Source organism: Haplochromis burtoni, unplaced genomic scaffold (assembly GCF_018398535.1).
Source record: "Haplochromis burtoni strain Fernald_Lab_line unplaced genomic scaffold, NCSU_Asbu1 Contig_62, whole genome shotgun sequence".
Taxonomy (NCBI): Eukaryota; Metazoa; Chordata; class Actinopteri; order Cichliformes; family Cichlidae; genus Haplochromis; species Haplochromis burtoni.
This window is the reverse complement of record NW_024582423.1, coordinates 1-22677: the sequence shown is the minus strand read 5'-3', so window position 1 is coordinate 22677 and position 22677 is coordinate 1. Positions and strand designations below refer to the sequence as shown.

Below are 22677 nucleotides of genomic sequence, written 5' to 3'. Positions count from 1 at the left end.
CCTTTTTCTTTTAAAATCTATCTAGTCTTCAAGGCTATTCCAGTTACAATAGAGGAGCCAGACACTGACTCTACTGTTGTCACATTACCTATTGTGCGTAATGCTGGCACTATTGGCACAGTGACAGTTAAATGGCAGGCCACTGTCAATGGTAAACTGGCAGTAGGGGACATTAGGCCCACATCAGGAGAGGTAACGTTTGCTCCTGGAGACACCATGAAGACACTCAGTGTGGAGATTCTAGCTGACAATGTACCTGAAATTACTGAGGTAAGAAGCTGTGGGTGGAAATGTCATTGTGAATTATGTCAAATGATACATTATTAGAAGTATTTTTATTACTTATTATTTGTCATCTTTGTCACTTTCTTTCTGTTTTTTCTAGACAATTAAGGTAGAGCTAATTGATGCTAGTAATGGAGGAAACTTGGGAGCTGATACATCTGTTAATATAATCGTGCCTGCCAATGATAACCCGTATGGAACAGTGTACTTTGAACACTCTACGTACCGCGTCCAGGAGCCACTTGAGGGAGTTTATAGAGCCAATATCACTGTTCGTAGGAGGTATTTTTTTTATTTTATGATTTCTGTGTCACTACATTCACATTGAATAAGCTATTCCTCTCTGCTGTCGTTCTGTTGTCATCACCGTTGTCTTTATTACAGGGATGGTCACTTTGGTCGCTTGGAGATCATGTACAGCACCTCTGAGATTGATATTGTTGCCATGGCTCAGGATAAAGGCCAGAATCTGTCTATGTATTACAACGTTCCCAAACCAGGCGTTCCAGCTGCTGCACTCCTTAAGACATTTAACCTCACCGGTCAGAGAGACCTCCTGGCTGCATGTGCTGCTGCTTGTCTGCGAGAGCGTGCATGCCAGGCCTTCTCTCTGTCATCAAGTGGGACCCCATCTTGCACTTGGGTGCCATCAGGGGCTGACCAATTGACCTCTCAGTCCCAAGTTATGACTTATGTAAAAAACATGACTGCAGCTGCTGTCTTGTTCAGTTCCCAGGCTGTGGCAGGAAGTGATTACACCCCTGTGACGGCTCAAAGAGCCTTCATGGATGATGGATCAGTGGTTGCAAACCTCACAGTCCTGATTTTGACTGATTCTTTCCCTGAAATGGATGAGAGCTTCTCCATTCAGATATTAAAGGTAAAAATCAATCATATGCTGTATGTTTATTCTACATTAATGATGGTTTAACTTCTTTGGAATAAATTCTGTATTTGCTGTCATTAGAGTTTTATGGGAAACTGTAAAAATTAAACCTCTTTATCATGTGTTGTCTGAAGGTCGAGCTAATAAATTTGACCGTACCACAGAAGAACTTGCCCTCAGTTGGTCAACCGGACAAAGCAGTAGTCACTATAGGGGTGAATGGAGATGCATTTGGGGTATTTTTGATCTACAGCCTCAGTCCCAACACCACTAATCAAGGGCTCTATCTAGAAGTTCGAGAGGAGCCTATGGTTGTGCCTCTGGTTATAGAGAGGAGAGGAGGGAATCTGGGTACAGTCACTGTAGAATGGAGCTTTGTTGGAGGAGAGGCTTCACCAGATGCCGACTTTACGGGGACTGGAGGAACTCTGGTCTTTGATGGTATGTGCATTACTCAACAATGAGTAATAGTTTTAGAACAGCTTTCTATTAAGTGGGTATCCAGTGGTCCAGTGTCAGGTCCTTATCAGACCTAATAATCTGGTGGATTAGAAGAACATCTAACACTTAGGCTATGTGGCTTGTCTTTTTTCCTGTCTGTCTGCAGGTTCTTTAAAGAAGACAGTAGAGATCGTAATCAGAGATGATGCTGTACCCGAGGACAATGAGAGCTTAATGATTGGACTTGTAAATACGGCTGGAGGAAGTCGAATCCTGCCCAGCTCTGACACTGTAACCATTGTGATACTGGCCAATGACAACGTGGCTGGGATAGTAGGATTCCATTCAGGCTCCCGCTCTGTCGTCGCCAGAGAAGGTGGGTGGTTTAGGAATCAGAGAGTACACAGCATGCTGCCGGTTTTCTGTTTATATATTGACTTTGTTAGAAATGTGATCAACTGAGATTTCCATACAACTAAAACAAGTATAATAATATTCAATTCAGAAGTCCATAAATCTAACCATGTTCAAAAACTACAAGAAATACATCTATAAGATAAATGCATGTTTCAGACTGATTTGAAATTTAAAGTTTCTCATTTGTGGCTTGCATTGAATTTACTAAACATTGGAAATAAGGGCATATAATTTAAAAAAAAGGTTATACTCAGGTTACACTTGATTGCAAACGTTAGAGACATTATGTTTTACCTTACAGGTGAAAAGCTGTCCCTCTTAGTGTTGAGAACGGCTCCAGGTCTGGGTAATGTTACTGTGGATTGGACTATACAAGGGCCGCTTGTACACCGAACCTTCACCCAAACCTCAGGAACCCTGTTCTTTACCAAGGTAAATAGTTTTGTGGCAGAATCATAGTCAACCATGTTTATTTCACAGTTAAAGCACAAATGTGTAATTACCATCTGTAATTGGGCACCTCGAGGAGTAATTGTATGTTCTGTGAATGTGTTTTATAGGGAGAATTGAATGATACCATAGTCCTTCAGCTTCTTGATGATGCCACACCAGAGAACAAAGATGAATACAGAGTTTCATTGTCCAACATACAAACCTTTGGTAACAAACTCCACTTAGTATCTGTTTGATTGATAATTGTGTGGCGTATCTTTGTGTGCAAACTATAAATACCAAAAATAACTCTTCCCTGCAGACTTAATAAACTGACTTCTACACAGGTGTTGTGGTGACGGGCCATGCTGCCCTTGATGCTCAAAGCAGTGAGGCAGTGATTACTGTGGACACCAGCGATAAGCCCTATGGCCTGCTGACTATTGCGCCAACATCCCTTAGAGTGACCACAGAGGAACGAGAACAGATTATAAAGATCTACATCAACAGAGAGTTTGGAGCCTCTGGTCAGTGGTTCAACTATGAATTTAAAAAAAGGAGAAACATTCTAACAAATTAATTCCTGTATACCTCTTAAAGTTTTGTATCCACTTTTATCATTTAGTTTATTACAGATAAACCTTATTTTTGTGTGTACAGGGGCAGTGAATATCACCTATGAGGTTATTAGAGGTTCTGTGCAAAACCTATCCCAGGTAGAAGGGGCTCTAGCTGAGCCGGGACAAGACTTCATCTCTAGTACCAGTTACGTAATTCTTCAGGAGGGACAGACTTTTGTTGCCATCCCTGTTACCATACTGGAGGTAAAACCTGTGACTGCCTTCCATAATGCGACATTTCCATTCATCAAACTTGACAGCACTGTTTTATAACTCACCACTGTGAAATCTTCCCACCGTGCCTCAGTAATTATACAGGGAGTGCAGAATTATTAGGCAAGTTGTATTTTTGAGGAATAATTTTATTATTGAACAACAACCATGTTCTCAATGAACCCAAAAAACTCATTAATATCAAAGCTGAATGTTTTTGGAAGTAGTTTTTAGTTTGTTTTTAGTTTTAGCTATTTTAGGGGGATATCTGTGTGTGCAGGTGACTATTACTGTGCATAATTATTAGGCAACTTAACAAAAAACAAATATATACCCATTTCAATTATTTATTTTTACCAGTGAAACCAATATAACATCTCCACATTCACAAATATACATTTCTGACATTCAAAAACAAAACAAAAACAAATCAGCGACCAATATAGCCACCTTTCTTTGCAAGGACACTCAAAAGCCTGCCATCCATGGATTCTGTCAGTGTTTTGATCTGTTCACCATCAACATTGCGTGCAGCAGCAACCACAGCCTCCCAGACACTGTTCAGAGAGGTGTACTGTTTTCCCTCCTTGTAAATCTCACATTTGATGATGGACCACAGGTTCTCAATGGGGTTCAGATCAGGTGAACAAGGAGGCCATGTCATTAGTTTTTCTTCTTTTATACCCTTTCTTGCCAGCCACGCTGTGGAGTACTTGGACGCGTGTGATGGAGCATTGTCCTGCATGAAAATCATGTTTTTCTTGAAGGATGCAGACTTCTTCCTGTACCACTGCTTGAAGAAGAAGAAGAAACTGGCAGTAGGACTGGGAGTTGAGCTTGACTCCATCCTCAACCCGAAAAGGCCCCACAAGCTCATCTTTGATGATACCAGCCCAAACCAGTACTCCACCTCCACCTTGCTGGCGTCTGAGTCGGACTGGAGCTCTCTGCCCTTTACCAATCCAGCCACGGGCCCATCCATCTGGCCCATCAAGACTCACTCTCATTTCATCAGTCCATAAAACCTTAGAAAAACCAGTCTTGAGATATTTCTTGGCCCAGTCTTGACGTTTCAGCTTGTGTGTCTTGTTCAGTGGTGGTCGTCTTTCAGCCTTTCTTACCTTGGCCATGTCTCTGAGTATTGCACACCTTGTGCTTTTGGGCACTCCAGTGATGTTGCAGCTCTGAAATATGGCCAAACTGGTGGCAAGTGGCATCTTGGCAGCTGCACGCTTGACTTTTCTCAGTTCATGGGCAGTTATTTTGCGCCTTGGTTTTTCCACACGCTTCTTGCGACCCTGTTGACTATTTTGAATGAAACGCTTGATTGTTCGATGATCACGCTTCAGAAGCTTTGCAATTTTGAGACTGCTGCATCCCTCTGCAAGATATCTCACTATTTTTGACTTTTCTGAGCCTGTCAAGTCCTTCTTTTGACCCATTTTGCCAAAGGAAAGGAAGTTGCCTAATAATTATGCACACCTGATATAGGGTGTTGATGTCATTAGACCACACCCCTTCTCATTACAGAGATGCACATCACCTAATATGCTTAATTGGTAGTAGGCTTTCGAGCCTATACAGCTTGGAGTAAGACAACATGCATGAAGAGGATGATGTGGACAAAATACTCATTTGCCTAATAATTCTGCACTCCCTGTATACCCTTTGAACTTTCTTCTCATTGTTATTAGGTGTATGTGCATAATGTTTGCAATGCTGAACTGGCTCGACAAGATGATAAAATAAGATCTTGTTCACTTTTTTTTGGAGCAGATTAATTTTGATTTGTAAGTTCACATTTTTTTTGTTTTATTAGGATGACATCCCAGAGTTGCAGGAATTCTTCTTGGTCAACATAACATCAGCAGTGCTCATCACGACCCTCGCAACTGTTCCCCAGCTAGGTATGGAAAACTGTGAGAGTGCTCCAGTCACTGCTTAGTTTTAGTTATGTTAACTTATCCTTAACTTTGACCATAAAACAAAATGTTATAACTTCTTTGTCAAATTACATTAAAAAAAGTTTTGCTGTTTTGTTTCTTTTAGATTTTACCGCTCTTGTCCAAAATATCGTTTGCGTAATTTCACAAAATCCCTCTTTTCTTTTCCATAATTTCTCTTGCTCTGTCTGATGAGTAGAGGTTGTGTATTGCACATTGTCAGGTAAAAATAAAATGCTCACAATGCCCAAAATCTAATAGTAACTGATGCACAATAATAGTGTATGGTACATTGAATCTCAACATTATAGTTATTTTTAAAATGCACCATGAAAGAGCTTGGTAGTTATTGCTACTGCTTCTGCATAATCCAAACCTCAGGCCAATTTATGAATGAGTAAGTTTAGAAAGTGATGACTTGACAGAATACAACAGGCAGAATAGCACTTGGAGGTTCTCAGAATACTATCAGCCTTCTGCCTGGAGACGCACTGTAAACACACGGCAGCTCTTTTGGCAGCAATCATTATGTGGGTTGGATGGTGAGATTGATGCTTTCCATGATTGAGGAAGCCTGGGGATTTGGAGGGAGCCGAGTAGCCCTGTGTGGTGAGGAAAGAGAAAGCCAAACTAAACCCGTAGCTGGCCTCCCAGTGTCTTGGCCACAGAGTCAATGGGAAATGACTCTTCAAGAGGTCATAAATCAGTCCACCCAAAAAGACTTAGCTCCTCAGACTCACAAGGCACTTACAAGAGGTGATTCTTAGCTATAATCCTTCTCTTAAATGTAGCATGACAGAAGATAGATCTTCTACTGCTTTCTCAATACACTCTTTTGCTCTTGGTGCTTGCGCTGTAGTTACAGGCGAAAGAAATCACTGCTATTTACCACGGTAAACATGACAACCTTAAGGTCGTCATTCATTCCGTCTGTGATCTGGTGTCTTTCCCAGACACACAGGGTCTGGTGGCAGAAGTCAGCATTGCTGCTAATGATGGAATCAGAGGAGTCATTGAATGGACAAACACTGTGTAAGACAAGCATCCAGAAATAACTCAGATGTTCTGTAGATGATTTGTAGATGCTCTAATAAAAAATGTGTTTTGGTTTTCAGGTTCGAAGTGAATGAAACAATAGGGTCTCTGACTCTAGTTGCCTACAGGAATAAGGGAACACATGGAAATGTTTCTCTTTCCTTCTTCGCTCAGAACCTGGAAGCTCAAAAGGAGCTAGACTACAATACAAGTGAAACGGTAAGCACAGCATCAGCGACCTGGAGAAATGTTTGAGTATTAACAAGGACAAAATTTATTGAAATTGTAATATCTTTAATTGCCTTTCATCTAAAAGCGATTCTCAGTTCTGAACAAAATGAACAAGTTTTTAAACTAAGGTGCCCTCTCTCCACCAAGGTGATCCATTTTGTTGATGGTGAAAGGTATAAGTTTGTAGAAGTGCAGATTACCGATGATGCCTTTCCAGAGAGTGCTGAGAGATTCCAGCTCATTCTGTCCAAGCCTTCACCCGGGCTGCAGCTGGGCACCAATACCACGGGTATGTAAAATAAAATGCTGGGATTTTATTTTTATTTTTTTAACTCAGCAACCTAAGGCAGCTTATAGGCCATATTCAATTAAAAAGTCAAGACTTTCAGTTTAAAATTTGATATAAAAGTTTAAACCATTACAATAGCTAATACTTGTTACTGATTTGATGGCAGGATTTACAGAAATTGTACAATTTTAAAAATGTGTATCAGGCCATCTCAAGTCAGTGAATAGTTTTATATTGAAAACGGTGACTATACCAACATCTTCAAGCATTTAACATTGCAGTTAACTGGTAAGTATTTGTTAAAGTCACTACAAATAAGCTTCAAATAAGCTTATTAAGCTTAAAGTTATTTACACTCCATTAGATATAGAAATATATAATAAAGACACCTGGTTTGCTATTATTATTATTATTATTATTAATAGCTAATAAATCAATACATGTCCATGTTACAGTATTTTGTTTGGTCTGTTTGTGTTGCTGGTAAACTGATGTACTTAGTGCACTCATATGTAGAAAAAACATTGTGCCTGTTGCTAGGCTTTTGCTAGGCGATGTTATGGCGTCATAGTAAATCAACGTTTGTGAATATAAATGAGATCTTCTTGTTGTTAACTTGAAATGATTTTCATAACATGTTATTGTGCATAAATGCTAAAAACAGGTCATTTTAGTCAATTGGTAGTAGGTGGCTTGGTAACATGATGACATCATCATGTCTGATAGATAAGAATCTTCGAGGCTCTAAGATAATACTTATTTCTTTTCTTATAGCAACTGTAACTATACTGGCCAGTGATGATGGACATGGTGTAATTTCATTTAACACCACCAAACATTTCCTGTTGAGAGAGCCCACCTCTCTGTCAGGGCTGAGTGAGAGTGTGGCCAACCTATATGTGGTTCGAAACCCAGAGGAAGGCACATTTGGCACCGTATCTGTTCAGTTTACCATCACTGATGCCAACGGCACCCAAGCGGAGGGCGATTTGATACCTACACATGGGTTTGTGGTCCTGGAGGATGGAGTCAGATTTAAGGTGAACAAAATGAGATTTTTACAGCATACAAACTGATGTGTTAGAAAACATCCATACACGTGTGTCAGTTTTCCTTTTATTTTCCATTCCAAGCCTTAAAATTGCACCTTATAGTAGTCATCTGTAATCACAATAATTATCAATTTATCATTTCAGAATTGTGTGGTGTGCATTTTCTGATTAATAATGACTCACATTTGTGCTGTTTCAGATGCTGGAGATTAGCGTAATGCTTGATGCTGAACCTGAAGGGAATGAAACCTTCAGAGTGACCCTGTCAAGCCCAACAGGAGGTGCACGGCTCGGTGACCAGCTCCAAACCTTCATCACCGTCCTGGAGAACTTAGCTCCTTCTGGCCTGTTTCGAATTGGACCTTCTCTCAACAGGTCTGAGCACAGATGCATTAAAACCATCATAAACTTTGAAAAGATGTTTCTGAGTGTGCTCAGACACTCTTTTATATACCTAGTCCTCTTCATTTTGTGTTATCTGTACAGAACTAGCACTGAAATTGTTGCAGAGGAAGGTGGCAGAGCGGTCTTCCTCACTGTGTCTCGCAGTAATGGTTTGGAGTCAGCAGTCAGTGTGGAATGGGAGATTCAGTCTGGCACAGCTGTTGCCTCAGGTCAGACCAATAAAAGTTTAAATTTTAAGCCACCCCAACCTACCAAAGTCTCTTAAATTCCTCTCTTTTCTCTTCTGGCTCCTTTATTTTGTTCCATTGTTTGTTATTTTTTTATGATTCCTTCTTTCTCTTTTCCTTAAGGGGGTTACGTGCCAGTCATAGGCGTGTATCAGACCTTTGAAGACAGTCCAACCTCTGCTTGGTGCTCACTTCCTGAGGGACCTTCCTTGCTAGCTGTGAGGCTAGATATGAGGCCCACTGTCGGATCCTCTCACACCTTGGCCACTTTGTATCGATGGCAGGGTGTTTTCATGCCAGTAGAGGTATGTTAGCAGCACTGTATCTAAAACAGCGTGGTGGTCCTGGTACAATTAAGCAGCACCTCCATTGTTAGCTTAAAAATCTCTTTGTCTTTTTGTTGTTACAGTCTGTTACGATTCAGGACCCAGGCAGATGTGTTGGGTTTGCAATAAATGGTTCTACCTACATAGGCATTACACATAGTGGCCTTCCTTTCTCCCCTGCTGCCAACCTCAGCATCTTTAAATTGCAGAAGGATCTCAATATCACATTGGTAATTCTGAACCCAATAATAATACAACATTTCTATCAAGTTTTCTTACATTACTATAACATTTCTTGCATTATGTCTGCATAATTTGATTTCTTTAGGAACAAGTCTTGGGTGTTGAAGCCCTGGATGTGAAACACTTCTCCACTGAAGGCAGAGATTATCTGATAGCGTCAAGCCAGGTGACGATGACCACTGAAACAGACTTAATTATTTACTTTAATGTCAAAATTATTACAAATATGCAGATGCTCCTCGTGTAAGGTATTCAGAACCTTTTATGACTGAAATTACTTTCATCTCCTTGATGCTGCAGATTTTCATTTGGACTGGAGGCTCTTTTACGCTTCACCAGACTCTTGACTTCAAACAGGACATCCTCAGTGCAACTACGTTAACTCGTGCAGACACTCCCTACTTGCTGGTGTGCATAGACAGACAGAATGCGAGCTGCTTCCTGCTTCGGTGGACCAGTGGAAGATTTCAGAATCCACAGCCTCTCCCGCTTTCTGGCAGAGCAAGTCAGGTGGAGAAAATCAACAGAAGAACTGAGGAAATTCTTCTGTTGGTTGCTGTTGAAGGTGATCTTTCTTGGGTTGGCATGAAATGTGTGAATGGTGCAAGTTTTATTTTGAATTTAAATTCAGGTATATCCATATTTGAAGATAGGTGACCAGAAAAATTAATCAGAATTGGAATGAAATACACATAAATTCCTAAAACACTGGCGCAGAGATTGCATATTTACCACATTTAATCAAGTGCGTGTAATCTGCAGTATGCCAAAATGATGGTTTGGTTTTTGAAGCAATGAGATGCCATTTTTTCTGGTTGTAGTGTTTGTGTGTATTGGGCAGCGGTTAGATCTTGGTTAGCTTAGTACAAACAAACTGCTGATACTCCAGAAGGAAAACAGAAATATTTGTATCTATTACATTGTTCTGTTGTCTCAGTTAAGTTTGCAAAATTTACCATGTCGACTAGGCCCATGTATTTATACTATGCTCTGTATATTTTGACGAGACATAATCCTTCAGAGTCTAAAAAAAGCGCAGAGTGTTTTTGGTTCAGACCCCTTGTGGGTTTATGGGGAATGCCTTAGTTTGGAGCGGAGCAGAGCCACACATTGGCCCAGAGTTTGTAATTTGTCAGTCCTGGGTGTGTCAGCGAGGCCAGTGGTTTCTTTTTACACAAACATGCTATTCTAGTGTGAAAGAACTTAAGTCTGTATTTGTTTTCATGTGCCTGTATTTTTTCAGGTTTGTTTCCATCCTGTGAGGTGTTACAATGGAGCTCAGAGCAGGCTTCACCACAACTCCATCAGTCTATTCCTCACCCTGGCCTCACATCTATTCATTCCTTCACTGATCCTTCTGGAATCGGTAAGCACAACTGTCACAAACTGCCGTGTGATGATACAGTGTTGTCTGTAAATATCTGGAGAACAGTCGTGTGTTGGACAGTACTCATAGGATGACAGTTCCTCATTCACTAGGATAATGATACTAAAAATACAGCAACACACAAAGAAACAATTAACCCTTTTTAAGGTGAAGATGCCTGACTTAGCCTTGATGGACTGGGTCAAAATCTCATCTTAGTTAATTATGCATTTCATTTTTTGAAACTCAGACTCTGAAGAGAGCCCACACAATGAGCAAAAACTAAAGGTGTGCTGCAGCACAGGGAGAGAAGGCATCCATATACCAGCAAAAGATGCAAATCATCAGCTGACTGTCAATGTAAATCTATAAACTTTGAGACTAAGTTATTTTACGTATGAAGTCTTTTGAAATAATAAGTACACACTTACTGCTTCCATAGGAGTTAAGAGAGTAGATACTGACTGCTATCTGCCCTCTAAATTCCTATGGAAGCAGTAAGTGTGATGCTAATCACATGCAAATAATCAATTGACCATTAGCTAGCATGAAAGCGCAGGTTTTGTCTTTAGCATTTTAGCATTCAGATACATGTTAACACAATGCCAAAATCTTCCCAGGAGTGGATGTCTCAGCAAAAAGACCTCAGAGAAATTGCAAAAAAACTAAGAGCTACATGTCAGACTCTAAGGGCCGCAGTTAGCTTGTTAAATGTTAACGTTCATGACAGTCCAATTAGCTTGCCCGGAGGGGTTGCCAGGAGAAAGCCTCCTCTCTTTGAAAATAATATGGCACCATTGTGGTTTGTTCAGTTGCCTCTGAGCAAACCACAAGACTTCTAGAACAATGTCCTTTGGATAAACAAGACCAAATTGGCCATAATGCACAGTGCCATGTTTGAGATACTGTCCATAAATAAATGCCCACAAACCTCAATGAACTGAAGCAATGTTGTAAAGAATAGTAAGCCAAGATTCCTCTGCATGGATACAAGACTGATAAAGTCATGCAGAAAATGATTACTTCAAGTTTTTGCTGCTAAAGGTAGCTCCACAAACTACTGAATCATGGTGTGTATTTATCCACAGTACTGTGAAAGTTTCATTTTTCATGTGACTGTATACTGTACTGTACACAGTTTTTTCAATAATGACGTAAACTCACTTAAAGTCTGAGGTTTGAAAAACTGTGTTCTATGTGGCATTCAAACACCTTAAATACTTTTCTCTTTTTCACAGCTTATGCTCTGCTAGCTGGTAGAAATGGTTCAACGCTGTACTCCTGGAGGCCTGATGTAAAGCTGTTCACCATCATCCTCAGGGCCCCTCCAGCCATTAGCTTCTCCTCTCTCATGGTTCCATACTTCAATATCACAAAGATCCTCTTGGCTTCTTCTGAGGACAATAGCTCCACTGTTTATGAATTCACGTTGGTCTCCAATCAATCTGATTTCATACCCAGGTATTCAGATTGTGTGAAGTTGTACATTTTATTATACAAGGTGAAGACACAGTAGTTTTTGTTCAGAAAAAAAGAAGCATATCATCAAAGAGAGTTCTGAAATGCTTGTTGTGTTTCCTTTACTTTCTCACATTCAGTTTTGGGGAGTTGCACTTTGCGCCAGGTGATAGTGAGCTGGAGATAGCCGTGAACATCATAGATGATGACATCCCTGAGGTGCAGGAGCAGTTCCTGGTCAGGCTGAAGAATCCAAAAGGTGGAGCTGAGATTGGATTTGGTGGTCAGGTGAAAGTAATTGTCCCAACCAACGATGATGCCTACGGAGTCATCGGCTTCGCTCAGGTAGGAGGATAAACCTTTTGATATTAGATGGCTTGTGCATTTGCTTAACATGTCTATCTTGTTATTGTCTCAAATTATTTAGTTGCAATATACTGAATACATAAAATGTGTTTTATTGCAATCTAGAAGTATTTGTTATTGCATCTCTACAGAACTCTCTGTCTATGGAGTTGGAGGAGTTGGAGCAAGATAATCAAATTTCTCTAAGTGTGGAGAGAAGAAGAGGGAGTTTTGGCAGACTCACTGTTCACTGGGCTGCCAATGGCAGTTTGGCAGACATTTATCCAACTTCAGGAGTGGTGAGCAACACTTCCTCTGTTATACATAAAACACATGATGTACTGACAACATGTTATGAATTTAATGTCATTTAATGTAAAACTTTATTTTCTATCACAGGTTACTTTTTCAGAGGGCCAAACAGTAGCTATCATATCACTGGCTGTTAGAGCAGATGGTGTCCCAGAGTTACAGGAGTATGTCACAATCACCCTCCGTGATGTCACCACTGTGGGACTTCAAGACCTACGACAGGCTGCAGTCATTGACCAGCGACGGGCTCAAGCTCAACTCACCATCTTACCAAATGGTTCTCCCTATGGAGTGATTGGATGGCATCTCGACTCCCAGTTTACACTAACACAAGAACCACAGAGTAAGAATTTCTGTGAAAATAAATGGATGGGTGGATTATTGAACGAGGCTCAGTCAGTAAATGTGGGTTTTTATTGGATCTCAGTGAAAGAGGTTTGATGTAGTGTAATTAATTTTAGATAAATTATTGTTAACTTATTTAAATACATTCCTCAGTCGCAGCTTCTGTTAATTTAGCTTGCTGTGTTTGAGACTTTCTTGAAAAATCACAGAATCCCAAATTTTTACTTTTGTGGTCAGTTTACAGTAATCACACTGAGATTTACCGTAAAAGATTTGCTGCGATTTCCAGCCATGCCAGGGAAGCCTGAATCGTAGAGTAAAAGTCTTTGAAATATTCTTAACCTACAGGTCTTCTATACATTTATACAGTATATAGAATGGATTTGTAATTATTTCTGTTGTGTTTTATTACTGACTTATTTACCACAACACAATTTCTTTTCAACCTGCAGGGGTTCCAACCAATGTGACTCTCTCCATTGTGAGGGAGCAGGGCTCCTCAGGTGAGGTGGCAATCTATTACACAACCAGGCCAGCTCTATACAACACCCCCTCCAACCAAGCCACCGCAGGACAAGACTATGTTTCCAGAGATGACACCATCATCATGATAAATGGTGCTACCGTTGCCCTTGTTACTGTTACAATCCTACCGGTAAGGATGTGCTGTTGAGCAACACGAAGAAACAGGATATAGTTTAGCTTCTGTCCACATTTGGTAGCAAATAGGACCAAAATATTGTTATTATACGGAAAAAAAAACTGTGAGCATGCTTACTTAAATATTAAATCAGATTCTTTATCTTACTAATTCTGCAATAACAACCATTCACACTCAGGATCAACAGCGAACAGACCTGGTTCTATTTAAATACTAGACTTTAAATTGTTTTGCTTGTTGTGTCCTGTTCAATCAGGGAATAAACAACCAATAATCCTCATTAAACTATCGCTTCTCATAGCCTTCCTTATTTAAATTTGTATTAAATTTGCACAGTTTGAGGTTACTGTTGTTTTCACATCTTAAGGTTTATAAAAATCATTGTGAATTTGAATAACGGTTTTCTATTATTTCGTGTTTTCATGTATGCATTTTTTTTTCTAAGGATGATATCCCAGAGCTGGCAGAGAGTTTCCTGGTAAACATCACTAAGGTGGAGCTCGTTAGTGAGTCAGTTGGAGCAGGGCAGCCCAGTGTGAAGAGACCTGGTATGGAGGTAGCAGAGATCACGATCCCGGAGAATGATGATCCCCGAGGGATTCTCCAGTTCAATGTTTCTGAGGTGAGGTGAGCATAGGACATTACAGAGAGGTGAGCTTGACACTGAATTATTGAGGTTGTTGGGAAACCTCCAATTTGATACATAGAAGGTTTTTTTAAAAAGCTTGTGATAAAGAAATAAGTAAGTAATACAACTGTGAAACATCAAAAAAATCTAAATTAATAATAAACAGTAACATCCTTAAAGATGTTTATTTCAAAATTTCTTAGTCATTGAAAATTTCTTCTGAATTTCTTGTCTAGGATATAGCTGGAAGTGTCATCCTGGCCTATGAGATACCACCACCAGACAATGTTCTCCTACTATCAGTGTTGCGACTCGCCGGTACAGTTGGAAGACTTCTTGTCTACTGGGAAGCTCAACCAGTCACTGCTGATCTTAATGACTTCAACCCCCTTTCTGGAAACATCACCTTTCAGGATGGGCAAGTGAGTTAATATTGGTCCCGTGTTGAAATTAATTCACAATAAATATCACATGAAGTCACTATATGAGGCTACTCAACTATTTCTAGAGAGAAGCCACAATTGCTATCACCATCATAGACGATGAACAGGTGGAGCCTTTGGAGACCTTCACGGTGAATTTGCTGCGTGTGATTGGTGGTGCTCGACTCGGAAAAGTGACCTCAGCGACTGTAAATGTTCCATCAAATGACTCGCCACTCGGACGATTTGGATTTCAGAAACGAGAGGTGAAACTAAAACATCTCTGTTGGCATCAATTTCAAACTTAAAACTGACGGTTATTGTTCTATTCAGTGTAGAGTAAACAACATGAATAATCATCTTGCCTAATCCTCTCCAAGGTTGCCGTCAGTGAACCAGAGTTTGTGGATGATCCATCTGCTGTGGCAACACTAACAGTGCTGCGCAGTATGGCAGGTGTGGGTGCAGTGACACTGGTGTGGCAGCTGGAAGTCCGCGCTGCAGGGGACCTCTCACCTTTAAATGGAACTCTCGTCTTCAATGAGGTACAGTAGAAAAAAAGGCGACTTCAAGTATCCACCAGTTTGTAGTCTCAATCTGTAAGTAGTAGTAAGTTTCTTCTTTAATTCTCCTTTACGTTTCAGACTGAATCTATGAAGTCATTTGTGATCAGAGCCCTTGCTGACACTGTAGTGGAAGGAGAAGAGCGTTTCATTGTACAGCTGTTTCCTGCAGATAGTGGTGCTGTCATAGACCCCTTAAATGGTTAGTATGTGAAAATAAAATGTCAAAATGCAGGTGCACATTTTGAATTCAGTAATCATCGATCTAGTCCTCTGTAGGTATGGCCATCATCACTATCAGGGGTGACAAAGCTGCCCTGGGGATTATTGGGATAGCGGAGTCCTCTAGGAGCATCCTCATTGGAGAACCTCAGGGGAATTACAATGGGAGTGCCAGAGTCAGGTGAGATAATTGTCCTGATTCAACCTGTGAAGACAAACAAGAGCTCTCAATTGGAAAACTTGTCATGCAATGTGTTTCCTTCTTCCAGCCTTGTGCGAGGGCCAGGTGTGTTTGGAGAAGTACAGGTGTACTGGAATATCACTCCAGCTGCAGTTTCTGAGTTTGAAGCAATCTTTGGCACTGTGACTATGAGAGATGGACAGTCTACTGCTACCATTACTATTAAGGTATTGAGCAGTGTTCATTGGAAAATTGTGGCATTGCCTCTATCTGTTTATTTGAGGACAAAAAGCAGCATAATAACGTAATGACAAGGGATTTCCATAAAATTATCACAGTCACATCTTTTCTGATGTTAGGTCTTGGATGATGAACTTCCTGAGACGCGCCGTGAGTATCAGCTTACACTGACCTCTGCTACTGCAGGACTGGACATAAGTCCCACGGCCGGGCGTGCCAGAATTATTATGGCAGCAAGCGACAACCCATATGGCCTTTTCTCTTTCACCCAGAACCAGATCAATACAACTGAGAAGGAAGGAATGGTAAAGTCATAAAAAAATACCCTGGTACATGATATATCATCTGGTGTAGTTTCATAACCCACAGCAATATAATTTAATTTCTTTTCTTCAGGTTAATGTGAGTATCATTCGCTCCTTTGGCAATGAGGGCAGTGTGTTGGTGACCTATGAGTCATCAAGTAGCACAGCACTCAGTGGACTGGACTTTGCTCGAGCTTCAGGGCAGCTGCTACTCACCCCTGGCCAGAAGTTGCAACAAGTGGCCTTGCATATCCTGGATGACAGTCTTCCAGAGGGGCCTGAGGTGTTTTTTGTTAACATCACTGCAGTGGCACTATACAATATCAGGTAAGAAAGGTTAAGAAGGTGCATTAGATTTATAATCTTGTTGAGACGGTGCTGTTATTCCATAGATATTGCTGATTGCAAGGATGCAAATAGAAAAAAATCCATGCATACCAGTGACCTAAAATATCTGCTGATATGAAAGAGTTCGTAGGCAACTAGTTGTTCTGTGTCTCCCTCTTGTGGCCAGCAATGTTGACTACACTGTGAGAGAGTCAGGTCTACAACTGGACCAGCCTCCAGCCGTAGGCAGCATCTCTTCTCTGGCTGTCATCATACTACAGAATGATAATGTTGAAGGTATCCTGGAGTTCAGGCAGGACTATGTTAACATTACAGGTAACAAAAGCAAGCATTTTTTTGTCTTGTAAAATGCTGAAGTTGCACAATTTGCTACAAACTGTTTGACTTAATTATAAGTTTATTTCTGCATAAATAATCCTTTTTTATCATGCCTTTCTTGCTTCCAGTTGAAGAGGATGTTGGCACCCTGTTGATCCCAGTGGTGAGAAGACTGGGCACATACGGGCGAGTCTCTGCTCAGTTTTTTTCTAGAAGCTTGACCGCAGCACCTGATGTCGACTATATCCTGTATAATGGCTCAGTGACATTTGTGCATGGACAGAATACCAGCTACATTAATGTCACTATCATAGATGATCTGGACAGGTGAGAAGAATAACTAAAAAAATATCTACAAGTCTACCTTAAAGTATACAGTATATTTATTCCACACACAGATACACACCTAGATGAAAACACACAGTTAACAAAAAAGACATTATTTCATTCAACAACTACTGTAAATCTCCTCCCCCAGTGAATATGCAGAGGTATTTGAGGTTGTGCTGGTTGGAGCTACAGAGGGTGCCGTTCTAGGCTCCCAAAATATTGTGAGGGTAACCATCGGTAAGAGCGACTCTCCAAGCGGGGTTGTCCGTTTCCTCAATGAAAGCCTAATCACCGTGGCCAATCCTAACTCCACTCTGAAACTCAGTCTGGTTTTAGAGAGATCAGGCGGCCTTGTGGGCAATGCAACGGTATGAGGAACAATGCTATAAAAATAAATCACATCATTGCAGCTTACTGCTAGAGCACGTTGGTTTCCATGGTGACATCATACAGTTCAAACTAGCCCTCTCTTTTCACAGGTTGCTTGGATAATCCTTGGCCCTAACAGTAGAGAGGCTCTTCCCCTCATCAATACTGACATTAGAGGACCTGTGAACGGGTCCCTGTTCTTCAAGGATGGAGAGAAAAGCACGCACACCATAGAGCTGCGGATTCTCCCTCATGGGGAAGTAGAGGTGGAAGAGACATTTGTTATAGAGCTCAATATTCTGTCTGGAGAGATGGATGTTGATCCTCAGGCTAGTTCCATAACACTGAAGGTATTTCACCATGTAATGACTGCAAACTTGATTTCGCCATCATTAATCAGTTCGCTCATATTGTTGCGCACAGTTTCTCTTTCAGAGCACTTTTTTCGCTGAAGGCAAGTTGTACTGGAATTAAGCTCGGCACCGCAATCATTCCTTTTCTCCTAATGTTTTTTGTCTGTCAGATAGAGAAGTTTGGTGATCCCAATGGTATCGTCCAGTTTACTGAGGATGCGCTTCGAGAGCGTGTCTACAATGAATCCACAGAAGCAGAGGGCCCATTGAACATTTCCTATCTGATTATGCGTAGAGAGGGTGTCATGGGTAACATCACGGTATGGTCATATCTTAAATATACATTTACTGTTTACTAATAATATCCTGCTTAAACGAAAAATATAATACTTTTACTTTTGTAAACACAACCATATCGTATCCTCAGGTGCACTGGCGAATACAGAGTGACTCAGATATTGCAGGTGACTTTCTAGCCTTAACTGGCTCAGTGATGATTCGGGAAGGCCAAAGAGAAGCAGAAATCGTCCTTAAGCTGATGCCTGATACAGTGCCAGAGCTAGAGGAGCTCTACATTCTTCAGCTGACATTTGTGGAGGGTGGGGGTACTCTGGATGCCAACCCGAATCTGATCAGAGCTCGCATCAGGTTTGTTATTTGATCAGTTAGAAATGGTAGTAGAAAAATCAAAGACTGAATGACCTTAAAATTACTATTCCTCTCTCTCCCACAGGGTGCCTGCTAACGATGAGCCTCATGGGGTTTTTTCTTTGAACTCCAAGCAGCAGTTTATAGAAGTCACAGGCTCGGGGTCAGAGGTCAGCAGAGCTATGGTTATAAATGTGACACGGCTTGCTGGGCTATTTGGCAATGCTAGTGTAGGCTACAGGATCACAGGTGGGATAGATGAAGTGATGGACATAACAGAGATACTGGGTGGAAAAGCTGAAGGACGACTGCTCTTAAAAGAGGGACAGAGCTTCAGTGCTATTTCTCTACCCATCAGCAGCCAGGTGAGAAAAAGCACGTTTAGTGACTGGTGTATAGAGAATTACCCGTACACAAAGTGAACACACCTTCTACAATAGAATAGTTTATAATATCTTGAATCCCTTGTTTATTTCACTTGTTTCTTCCCACCGTAGGCATTTTTGTCAGTGGGTGCAAGCATCACTGCAGAGCTCACTGATGTTAGACTTGTCAGTGTCGTCCTTGGCTCTTTTCCACGCCTTCTGCACGAGGCCAGAGTTGCTACAGTGATTGTACCTGAAGAAGCTGCTAACTCAGAGGTGAATTGTAATTTTTTTTTCTATATTTAAATGGCTTACCTGTTAGACAGAAACTGTTGCCAGTTATCAGAGAAAGACACTCCTGGAGATATGCTCACTGTGTGCGTTTGCAGGTATTTCTTTCCATTATAAATATGGAATTATGTGTCAGTTTTTCTGAGTCAGGGTAGAGTAATTTACACAGATATTGACAAAAATTGATTAATAAATATCATTTTACTAGTCATTTGATGACAAACCTTGATATTTAGCACTGTATTCATCTGACTCCTCTCCACATAGGTTTTCAGATCATTTAAAATTTGAAGAAAAACTTTCAAAGTGAGGCATTGATGAGTCATTGATTACTTTGTGTACATTTATCTGTTTTTAATACAAGTATCTGAACCTGGTGTCGTTAGATATTAAATTTACATGACATCTTACACATAACCATTAAATACAACCCTTCCACTTTATGTGAGGGCACCCCAGTAACACCATTATTAACTGTCCTCTATAATTTATGTTCTGTAGGTTGGCTTTGCTTCACTGGCTCTGCAGGTTTCAAGCGTGGAAACAGGGATTTGTGTGGCAAATGTGACACGAAAAGGGCTGTTTGGAGACATCAGGGTGCAATGGAAGGCTGGGTATCCTTTAGGAGAGACTCTGCCTGGCTTTAAAGCCGGAGCAATCATCCCAAACTCAGGTAAAACAGTGAGAAAAAGACAAGGATTGAGCTCTGAAAGACTTAAGTTGTGTAGTATTTTTTTCACTAAAATTTTCAAGGTGTAGTGTTTCTGCGCACTAAACGCTGCACGTCCTCTTCTAACAGTTGATAGTGAGCTCCTTCTTTATATTTAGGTTCACTAACCCTGGCCCATGGAGAAAGGAGTAAAGCCATATCGCTAACAGCAGTTGCCGATTCATTGGATCCAGCTTCTTATGCTATACACCTCACCGCTGCTGCCTCCAGCTCTGCTGGAGCTGATGCTGTCAAGTTCAGGTAGTTGGTACACTGAATATTGGACTGCTACTTACTCATTGAATTTCACATGTGACCTCACTCTAATTCCTCTCCCTGCACAGGTCAGGTTTTAAAGTGGCAGAGGTGGAGCCACTGGGGATCTACCAGTTTTCCCCTGATTCCCGCCAGATTGTTATTGCAGAAGACATCCAGACTATTACACTTTATATTCAGAAACTTTACGGTTCTCGTAGCAATACCACCTACCTGTCATTTAGAACAACAGCAGGGAGCGCAACAGCAGGAGAGGACTTTTTGGCTGTACCAGATGGCCGTTTGGTCTTCAACTCACCTCACCAAACCAACGCTTCATTAAGCCTTTCAGTGCTTGATGACTCCCTTTCCGAACCTGATGAGTACTTCCATGTAAACCTGACAGATGTTCAAGTTCTTAATCAGGACTTAGCGTGGGCACATACCTCTCCTCGCCTTAACCCTCAGCACAGTGCCGCCACCGTCACCATCCTGGCTAGTGATGCAACTGGTGGAATACTGAGTATTGGACCTGATCTGATCCAGGTACAAGAGGACATGGATGAGGAAACCCAGCAGGCGCGCAGCGTGGTTCTGAGGGTGCGCAGGTCTGCTGGTTTTGATGGGGCTGTGCGGGTTCGAGTCCAAGCCTATGGAGGTGTGTGTGCTGCATGTCTTTTAGATCGATATTGTGGGACAGTGTATTGTGTTATTTAGTGTAATGTGTAAAAATTTTCTCTAACTTTTGTTGGGGTTTTTTTCTTTTAGATGGAAGTACAACTCAGCTACCCATCAATCTAAAACCTGTTGGGAACCTTGCAAAGGAAGAGCAGGACTTCCGCTTGGTGTCCCCTATAGTGTCCCTGCAGGCTGGTGAGAATGAGACAGAGGTTATCCTCTTCATCCTGGATGACTCAGAGCCTGAGGGACAGGAAGTATTCTATGTTTACCTCAGTGATCCAGAGGGAGGAGCACAGATCACAAACACTTCTCTCCAGGGATTTGGAGCTTTTGCCAAAATCACTATTCTTGGTAAATGCATGAAAGAGGCTTTATGGTATACGTTCTAATAACTATGTAATGTGTATTCCTCTATTTTGATTGTTTTGTTTTCTCTGTTTCTTTCCTTTCACACCAGGGAGTGACTTCCATAACGGCATTGTAGGATTTAGCCTTAATTCTCTGATGGGAAAGGTTTTGGATGAAGATTCAGAGAATAGAACTGCTCTGCTCTCTCTGCAGAGACAGGAAAACAGGTAATGAAACACACCTTCTTTCTCATTTCTGCTTAACAAGTGGCGTTGATAAAAACACATCTCCTTTTAATGGTTCCATTATCAATGTGTTTTTTCCTTATGCCATTTTTCCTTCCGCTCAGAGCTTTTGAAGATCTGCAGGTCTTCTGGAGAGCGACCTTCGACAAGACATCGCTAACTCTTGTCAATAATGGAGTAAACCTAACTACACAGCTTGTTCGGACCTCAGGAACAGCGACCTGTAGGAGAGGCGAGATAATTTGCACTCTCACTCTGGAGGTTCTGAATGATGATGTAAGGCAGGCAGTGGATGTAGACACTTGTAGATGTTATAGCACTTTTCCTTTATTTCTAGTCTTGAAATGTGCTAATCTGTTCTACTGTAGGAACCAGAATACCAGGCATGGTTCCTAGTGGAGATTTATCAAGTGGGTGCTGGAGCTACCATTAATGAGACCACCCGTTTTGCCAACATCACCTTAGCAGAGAGCGACAACCCAAATGGCGTTGTGTACTTTGCTGTGGGCCACAGACTCCCCATCGCCACCCTGACAACAACAAGCCTCATCCTCCAAGTTTACAGACAAGCAAGCACAGCTTCTGCCATGTCTGTACAGTATCGGACACTGGTAAGAGACAACGACATGCTTTATGTAGAAATTAAGCACAGGTAGAACTGGGGTACACTGCATAAACAAGCCAAATATTCTTAAATCTGACAAAAGTTTCTTGTTTTGAGAAGAAAAAAATTCTGCCAGTGGGCTGAGCAAAAGTTACTTGACTAGAATTGTTAAAACTAGCAAATGAATCTATGCCTTTTAACTAGACAAAACTGTCTAAAAATTATGCTTAAATGAAGAAAATTTGACTTACTGCAAGGAAAGAGACTGAATTGTTTCTTTCTTGATTGAGTTAAATATAAGAATTAAATCTCAACTCTGACAACAATAATTAGAAAAAAGTGCTGAGAATAAGACACCATCTGTTCAAAAAGCTACAAAAATATGGGACTTTATCTTAAAGAGAGACACCAGAAGCACTCTTATTTTTTGCACTTTTATTGACACAGCAACGGGTCAGTAACTCAACTTTAACAGTACTGAGGTCTAATTCCAGGAGACTCATGTCTAACATTACCGACATTTGAGCAGGGTACTGTGTAACATGGCCACTGTAAGAAGTGCATATTCCAGATACTCTTAACAGGAATAATAACAGTATAAAATACTCATGACTGAATGTATCAAACATACATTTTGCTGCAGCTTGAAGCAATCAGCATTCAAAATCCTAGATTGCATAACTTTTTAGAAGAACAGCTTTAAAGATCACACAAACAAAC

The 22677-nt window shown here is 41.0% G+C and overlaps 1 protein-coding gene across 1 annotated transcript in view; it reads left to right on the top strand.

Moving 5' to 3' along the window:
- LOC102307189 (adhesion G-protein coupled receptor V1) overlaps positions 1–21964 on the top strand; it is a gene marked incomplete at its 3' end in the record, with an annotated part of 56937 nt that extends 34973 nt beyond the window's left edge. The window contains 50 exon segments of the mRNA XM_005922606.3: positions 26–270; positions 386–567; positions 670–1165; positions 1306–1612; positions 1779–1988; positions 2331–2461; positions 2590–2689; positions 2809–2988; positions 3122–3285; positions 5114–5201; positions 6191–6269; positions 6353–6491; positions 6651–6792; positions 7567–7832; positions 8044–8219; positions 8331–8458; positions 8600–8781; positions 8886–9032; positions 9131–9211; positions 9346–9610; positions 10289–10411; positions 11650–11872; positions 12010–12214; positions 12367–12513; positions 12614–12869; positions 13324–13526; positions 13978–14154; positions 14397–14582; positions 14669–14848; positions 14963–15127; positions 15227–15347; positions 15425–15548; positions 15637–15775; positions 15908–16093; positions 16185–16420; positions 16608–16756; positions 16888–17086; positions 17238–17457; positions 17569–17808; positions 17982–18131; positions 18239–18459; positions 18545–18824; positions 18957–19100; positions 19617–19788; positions 19944–20085; positions 20169–20737; positions 20848–21111; positions 21218–21335; positions 21458–21629; positions 21722–21964. Coding sequence (XP_005922668.2) covers positions 26–270; positions 386–567; positions 670–1165; positions 1306–1612; positions 1779–1988; positions 2331–2461; positions 2590–2689; positions 2809–2988; positions 3122–3285; positions 5114–5201; positions 6191–6269; positions 6353–6491; positions 6651–6792; positions 7567–7832; positions 8044–8219; positions 8331–8458; positions 8600–8781; positions 8886–9032; positions 9131–9211; positions 9346–9610; positions 10289–10411; positions 11650–11872; positions 12010–12214; positions 12367–12513; positions 12614–12869; positions 13324–13526; positions 13978–14154; positions 14397–14582; positions 14669–14848; positions 14963–15127; positions 15227–15347; positions 15425–15548; positions 15637–15775; positions 15908–16093; positions 16185–16420; positions 16608–16756; positions 16888–17086; positions 17238–17457; positions 17569–17808; positions 17982–18131; positions 18239–18459; positions 18545–18824; positions 18957–19100; positions 19617–19788; positions 19944–20085; positions 20169–20737; positions 20848–21111; positions 21218–21335; positions 21458–21629; positions 21722–21964 — 9662 coding nt within the window.
- Between the last annotated feature and the right edge of the window lie 713 nt (positions 21965–22677).